An 8352-nucleotide genomic window follows, 5' to 3' on the forward strand; every position below is an offset into this window, starting at 1 on the left:
TTATGACAAATATTAACGTACAACAAACAACACCAAAAAAAAAAAAAAAAAATAGGTATATGATTAAGATCAAAATTGTGAAGTGTGTGTATATATATATATATATATATATATATATATATATATATATATATATATATATATATATATATATATATATATATATATATATATATATATATATATATATATATATATATATATATATATATATATATATATATAATATTAATGTTTATAATAAATTTTTTTATCATAAAATTGGGAAGTGTACTTTTCCATCAATATACATTAATATAGAAACCTAGGATTTTTAATTTGGGGCTTTTTAATTCAAAAACTTAATCAAAATACTTATTATCGAACATCATAAAAATCATCACAAATCCCAAAAATATCAATTAGATCAAGGATGGATTAAATTAAAACAAAAAAAATTTGTTCGAACACCGCACAACCACGACACCACAACAAGGCTGCTGCCACGCGCCCGCTGGTGGTGCCGTTGATGTCGCCGGCGTGGTTGCGGTGGCAGGTCGGCGACGTGTGTTGGTGGCCGACGTATGGTGTTAGTAAAATAAGGGGAAGGGGAATATAAGGGAGAGAAAAATAAGAGGAGAGGTAGAGAGAGTTACCTTTGAGTATTCTCTACATTGGACAAGGTTCAATTTGCCCATGTGACGGGTATTTATACCCTCTCTCTAAAAATCCTTCTAAGCTTAAGTTCCCTTCCTACCCTTAATTATCTATTTATTATTCAAACTAGTCCTTTGACTTACCTTAAATACCATTGACTTTAAATTTCTTTTATAAAATTACATAACAAGCCCCAAAATTTTTAATTATAAAATAAAGTAATTTCAAAATTATTAAGTAAATAAGTTGGACCTTTTAATTAAAAATAAAACTCTTTAAATTAATAAAACATCATAAATAATCCATTTCAACTTATTTAAATACTTTTAAAAAATACTTATTTAAATTAAAATAAGTATAAAAATACGGGGTATTATAGAGTAACCCTTAACCGACCGAGTGACCCCTGACCAAGTAATCCCTAACCGACCGAGTAACCCCTAACCAACCGATCAATAATCCCTAACCAATCAAGTAACCCCTGATCGACTGAGTAATCCTTTACCGATTGAGTGACCCTAAACTAAGTAATTCCTGACCGACCGAGTAACCTTTGACCAACTGATCGAGTAACATTTGACTGACCAAGTAACCCTTGACTGATTGAGTAACTCATCTTCTTCTTTTTCTTTGATGGATCTCCTTCGAAGCTACTACAATGGCGCCGAGCCACCGACTAAGACAACGACAAATTTCTACCTCAAATTTTTAACCTTGATTTTCTACCTCGAATTTTCAATAATGAATTTCTACCTCAAATTTGTACTTCAATGGATCTTCTACTTCTTCTTCCATTTTCAACCTTTTCTTGCATCATCTTCAATTTCTACCTCAAATTCATTAAATCATCATAAAAAAAAAAAAAAAAAAAAAAAATTGTTCCAAAATTTATAAATTTTAATACACACATCATTAATTTGTTGAAATTTACTTTTGTAATTGCAAAAGTTTAGCTACATTTGTTGGGAGAGATAAATTGATTAGTACTTGAATATCGAATTTGTAGATTCGATGATAATGACGATGACAACAACAACAGTGACATAAATCGGCAAAAGTGGAACAAAGACTGAATTGATTTTCTTCAGAGTTCAAGAGAGAGAATTAGAGGATGGGGGAAGAAAATAAATTTAAAAAAATACTAAAAAAAATGTGGCTAGCCACATATGAAAATTTGTGTTTTTGTAAAGGTTGATATGATATCCTTTAAACAATAAAGAGTCTACAACGTAAAATTCTTCTAAAGAGAGTTATTTTTATTAGAAACTTGATGAAACCCGTCCGATGCAAGGTTTGTTTGAATTTTTAAATATAATATATATATATTTTTTTTTTGTGCTAAAATTTGTTATGTATATAAATAAAATTCCTAATATCAAAAGATAATATTTTATATTTAATCAATTCAAACTTAAAAATCTCATTCGCCAGTTTTACTTACGTGACATTTGAATTATTTAATTTTAATAATCTCTTATTTAATTGGCTACAACTAACATTTATATTCCTACCTGGCGCGCTAAGAATATTAAATCCTACATGTCTCTAAAACTCGGGAAAAAACTCCCCTTCATATATATAATAGATTGTAGGTAAGTTTTTTTTTTTTTAATTTTTTTATTTTTTAAACCTAGGTATAAATTTTAGCTACTTTATTTTAGTCAAGATTAGCCTTATCTTTTCATAAACTACTTTTATCTTATGCCACATCAAGTTTTAAATTAAATTATTTTTTAAAAAAAAAATAGTTACAATCTTGTTAAGACTCCTTAAGATTCAATTAATTTAGCCCTTCATTTTTCAATCTAATTTTAGATTTCTTTAAAATATGTACTATGAAGTATATTTTCCTTTTAACATACTATGCTCAATAGGATATCTTTGTTTATATAATACAGAAATAGGATAATTATATTATACTCCCTCCATCCTTTTATTACATGTCTGTATTCCTTTTTTGGATCATCAAAATTAAGTGTCTGTTTCTAGATAGTACTTTTTCACAATATTATTCTCTTTTTGATTATTTATCATCCTTTTTCTTTTTCTTTATTTTTTACTTTGGCATTGATCCCCAATACTTGCTTTCTGTTTCCTTATTCCAAACAACTTTTCTTTTTTTTAGGAACAATTCCAAACCACTTTTCCTTTATTTCTGTCTCTCTCTAACCCTACATGCATATATATACTCCTAATTATTAGTTATAAGAAATATGTAACTTTCTTAATTCCATGCAAAATGAGAATAGACATATAATAAAAAGACGGAGGGAGTAACAAATATTAATGTACAAACAACAACAACAAAAAGAGGATAATTTAATTTCCATAGACCATAAACAGCATATAGATTAGTTGTTTTTATTTTTTATTTATTCTTTTTTTTTTTTATTGTAAGAACACAAATTTAAAAAGTAGGTATAATATTGTAAGAACACAAATTTCTATGCTTTTTTTGGTAAGGAATGCCTAAATTATACAAAGTCTTGGTGTGTAAAATTATTTCCCGTTGTCCATGTACTCCATTTTATTTTTTAGCATTTCCAGTGGCAGTTGTTCGTTTCTTCCCCGGCTGTGTACCTACCATATTGTAACAAATTTTCAACACTTGAAACATCTATTATCCACCTTTTCCAAATTTCAACCATCAATTTATCCATGATGATGCTAATGATGCTGACTCTCTTACCAATTATATAAGAGCCTATCAATACTTTGCCCCATTTAAATCAAGCCATCTCTATCAACTACTAAAAGAGGACATCAACTACCAACTGCTAATATATATTTCTTTATTTTTTTTTAATACATTCGAAATAATCATGAGATAAAGGGCATCGGAAGAAAACTGATAAAGTATCTTCTAAAAGAAGCAAGTTATAAAACTCTTTTAAAGGTCAAATTATATACTATCAAAACCAGTTATTACTCTTATTAGTGTCTTTTAATTTGTAATTAACTGTAGTACCTCCGATTTTTTTAGTTGCAACTTTGAAATATTTTATATTTCTCATATAATACCCCGAAATTGCAACAAAAAAAAATCGAAGGCAGTATTATAGTTAGGTGTACATGTACCAATGTTTTTTTTCTTTCTTTTTCAAAATTAAGGGTACATTTAACTTTAAGTGTAACCGGAAACATAATAGCTAGTAGTGGTGCGTATAGGCATCCTTAATCTTTCTAATAATGAAAATTACCCTACTGACTATTCAAACATTAGGTACACCTTCTCTAAGTTGTGTAAGTGAAAACAAGATAGTGTAATCTTGAACTTTGTAAGACAATTATCCTACTAATTAAAACATAATTAATTGATAGAGTAATTTTAAGACTTAATAACACTAATGAGAAAGCTACCACTCACCTAGCTAACAAATAACATACAGTTACATATTACCCAAAAGGAACATAGCTTAAGAAAATTTAGACATACATATGACTCAATAAGAACAAATTTAGTTTATATATCTTGAGCTTACAAAAATTGACCTTAAATTTTAAACATATAAAACTTATACAGATAATAATAACCGGACCTTCCTCATAAATAAAAGATTAAATTTTTTTTAAAAAAACCCCTCTTAATTAAAGGAAATTCTTAGCTTTCCATAACTAATCCAAAGTAGTGCAAGATAGTTTTATTTTAATTACTATTTGTACACAAGCACTATTTATACAAAAGTACTTAAATACATATAACGTAAATACATTACTATAATTATTACTTGATTATCAAGATATAGTTTAATACTCCCCTTAATCTTACTTTTTTTTAGGGAACCCCTTAATCTTACTTTCATAGAGCTTAGCATAATTATTATGATATAGGATAATATTTAGAAGATTATATTTTATGGATAATTCCAAAGGTTGTGATTTCCTGAAGAATTCCCAATAATATCTTCATCATCATAATCAACATAGTTAGTAGGAACATCCAATCGAGGAGGGCTAAGGAGCATTCCTTGAGCCATATTTGCCAACACATTTGGCATATCAAATATCAAATCTTCATCAACAAAATATTCCTCAATTCTTTTCCCTCTATTGTTTCCATCACTTCCACCATCATTTTGACCACCAACACTTAGGTTTGCCCTTCTTTCAGAATTCAATGCATCCGCAGCAGCACCAGCTGCTGCGGCTGCAGAGGCAGCAGCTGCCTGGATGTCCCTCGGATAGGTGGAGTGAGGGACTGGAAGATAAGGGGAGGAGTCCGGGAAGTTGAGTTGGGTGTCGGGGCCCTTTAGAGCTAGGGCTGCCACATCATAGGCCACGGCAGCCATCTCCTGAGTAGAGTAAGACCCAAGCCAAATTCGAGTAGGCTTCTTAGGCTCTCGAATTTCTGATACCCACTTCCCACTCTTCCTACGGCGTACCCCTTTATAGGAAGAACGGGATGAGTTGGAGCATTCATGATTATTATCTTGGTTATTATGATGCATAGTTACAATAATAAAGGTAATAATAATAATAAAAAGTAGTGTTATTATGATGAGAAGGGTAAGTAGTTACCTGGAACATTCGTGGCGAGGAGGAAGCCATTTATATATGTGGTGATTCCTGAAGACTGGGATTAATCACAAGTGCAAACCAGAAGAAGATGAACTGCACTTACTCGTACTCGCTTGCGGCTAGCTGTAATTGCAAGAGATGGAAGGAGTGAAAATGGGTAAGTTTGGTGTAAGCCAGCTTTTCAAGTGTTGGAAGTGAAGGTAATATAAGTGCTTAGAAATGCAGATAAAAACGGCTTCCATCACTATAACAACAATAGTGGGGGATTTTTGTGTGCGAGTAAGTGTGTGAGAGTATGCTAATAGTGGGATATAATGGAATAAAACAGTATTCTGTCGTCCAAAAACGTGTGATTGTGTGAGGATAAATTAATTTGATCGATACATTTTGGTGGGCGTGATTTGATCGTTAATTTTGAAATGGATGTATGTAGGTACTAGGTAGAATTTTTGTTCAGTACTTAAATTATGGGTAGTTAGCTTAGGTTATTTAGTCACCTCCATCTCACTATTTCTTGAGGTATTGTCAATGTGCATCTTATGTATCCTTCTAGTGCCTTGTATAGGACTTTGTCCTGTCTTACAAAGACAACCAGGTGTTGATGTCGTAACTCGTCTATGATCAAATAGACTTTTGTCCTACATTACATAGTGTTAGTTGTCAAACTGTTAAGCAACTAGTTAGACTTGTTTTTGACTTAGTTGAGTGTTTGTTGGTAGTCCTATATTGAAAACTGCGTATAATATTTGATAATGCATATTAAATGGAAAATTTTAAACCCCTTGTGAAAAACCGTTTACAAATGTACTAGATTATGTTTTTCTTAGAGCTGAGGTTTTTTATCTTTGGATTCTATCATATCTAAAGCTGTTAAAAGACTCTCCTTGGATTGTTAGTTGAATGTGTTAGCTTAGCTTATGTTTTTCTCTTGGACATAAAAGGGTACTGATTTTAGTACTCTTTTTAGGATACAACTAATGGCTGAATATATCAATAATCACAATTCGCAATTTCATGAGTTAACTTCTTTCATGGAACAACTGTCTCATTTGCCCTGCCCTTGCCTTAACATCCTTTAATTGTCAATTGTACTACTTAAGAAAACTAGGTTGAATATAGTAGTCATGTCTTAGCAACCCTAGCTTAGCAAAGGTTTAGTCATAACAATCCTTAATTCACTCATAAATCAAAATATATGGTTTAAATCTCTAGTTTGGCATCATTGTTTATACTACTAGTACTAGTTGCAAAGTAGCCACCTACAAAGAAATTAAAAATGTGACAACTTACCTCTCTTGAACTTATAATTAACCTAACTTACAAATTGTGCACCTATTAGGCTTAAGATCGATTACCCATAAGCATTAATTTCCTTGTACACTAACTTTGATAAATGTTTGTGTTTTATAAAATGAACATAATAAAGAAACAAGTTTGTTACTGTGTAATGGGTAGGAGGAGCATTTGGACTTTACACTATTCACATACACTACTTTAATCAATGTTTGTGTTTTATATACTTAAGATTATACATAGCGTACAAATCTGATCATAATACTACCTCTATTTTTTTAAGTGCTCTAAATTAACAAGCACATTTGTCAACACGGGGCTAGTTTTGACCAATGATATACTTAATTGTCAATTAATAAGTATATACTAGTTTTTGGGCCCGAGCGATGCCCCGAGTTATTACATGAAACTAAATGATCATTAATGTACATTGTAATTTATGATTTTATTTTCTTGTAATTAAAATTTGTTATTCATATTGTCATTTGCTAAATATTTGTATTTAAAAGATTACATAAAGAATCACATATCTTGGTGGTAAGACATTTATTTCTTGAATTAAAAGTTGCGAGTTTAAATCTTGTGAAGACTTTTTTTTTTTTATAATTATTATAAGTGCATGACATGTAATGAATATCTATGGAAGAGAGAGCCACGTGGCGTTATGAGTACTTAAATAGATGATGTGGCGTAGTGAGGGGGCTTATGTGATACGTGGACGTTGTTAGAAACGCCTTTTAATATATTAGTATAGATTATAGTAAAGTCATATAAAGTAATCTGTAACAAATTACAAATTTAATTTAGTTCAACTAAATTAAAGTTTAGTGAATTAGTCTTTCTAATTCTTCCTCAGCTCCCTTAATATTACAACAATTACTATTTTAGGAAGTTTCACAAATATTGCAACATTTCCTCTTATTATATTGTTACATATTTTCTCTCTACTCATTACATATGGCCCTATATTTATCTCTTTCAGTCTCTCTCCTCACCTTTTAATATGTGTTTACTCTCCTTGTTGCAATATTAATGGGATGGAGGAAATATAACAGAACAACTTAAGTTATTATTTATTGATAGAGTATAAAACATATTTCTGGGCTTCAACCATCATTTAAGCTTTTGGTTGAATTGGTCCATTAACATGGTATCGGAGCCAACGTGACATAGAGGTCACGGATTCAAATCTCATCCACCCCCTCCTTCAAAGTGGAATTAATTCGCGCCAGGTAAGCTTTTGGTTGAGGTCCAGGGATATATTTTATACTCTATCATTTATCTCAAATTCAGGTACCAACTATACAACCTTAAGTCCTTAACTAATAAAGGTAGTCAGTGTTGAGTTATTGACAAATACAAGATGATTTGTAATACTCCATAGTAATTCATTAGTGAAAGAATCATATGGCACTGCATATATCCTCCTTAATGCATAATACATACATATATTGCCTTTTGAAAGTGACTCCACACATACATATGAACTGTGATGAATTTAGATGGAAGTCAGGCAGACAGAAGGATGAAAGGAACACGGAGGAACGGGGTTGCCGCGCCGCGTAAGGGGTAGGAGGAGGGCTTAGACTAGTACATAGCATAGCATTTGACAGTCAGCTGTAAGGCTAGGAGTTGCCGCAGCCGCGTTGTAGGAAAAAGAATTAATAAGTATTTGGCAGTCTTTTCTGAAGGTTACCACATCGCTATGTACATGATGAAACTGTGAAAGGTTTTTCAAACGCAACATTATTATACCAAGACTGTTTTGGGTGTGGTCACATACTTTTAATTAATTATTTAATTACATGGATTAGCAGCCGCTAATTATTAATCATTACTTTAATTACTGTCGGCATAATAGTGAATGTGTTGCGATACATAGTGGGCTTTCAAATGGATACTTAC

The 8352-nt window shown here is 31.1% G+C and overlaps 1 protein-coding gene across 2 annotated transcripts; it reads right to left on the reverse strand.

Annotated features, from left to right (window-relative positions):
• Positions 1-4160: 4160 nt before the first annotated feature.
• On the reverse strand, positions 4161-5718 carry LOC110709397 (ethylene-responsive transcription factor ERF024-like). Of its 2 annotated transcripts, XM_021887610.1 has the most exons (2): positions 5155-5715; positions 4161-5020 (listed from the first exon to the last, which is right to left on the reverse strand). In XM_021887610.1, the coding sequence occupies exon 2, from the start codon at positions 4923-4925 to the stop codon at positions 4491-4493; it is 435 nt and encodes a 144-aa protein (XP_021743302.1). In that variant the 5' UTR covers positions 4926-5020; positions 5155-5715; the 3' UTR covers positions 4161-4490. The 2 variants fall into 2 exon arrangements, with proteins under 2 accessions (XP_021743302.1, XP_021743301.1); XM_021887609.1 differs by having other exon boundaries at positions 4161-5718.
• Positions 5719-8352: the final 2634 nt, after the last annotated feature.

The sequence above is a fragment of the Chenopodium quinoa genome, unplaced genomic scaffold (genome assembly GCF_001683475.1).
Source record: "Chenopodium quinoa cultivar QQ74 unplaced genomic scaffold, ASM168347v1, whole genome shotgun sequence".
Taxonomy (NCBI): Eukaryota; Viridiplantae; Streptophyta; class Magnoliopsida; order Caryophyllales; family Amaranthaceae; genus Chenopodium; species Chenopodium quinoa.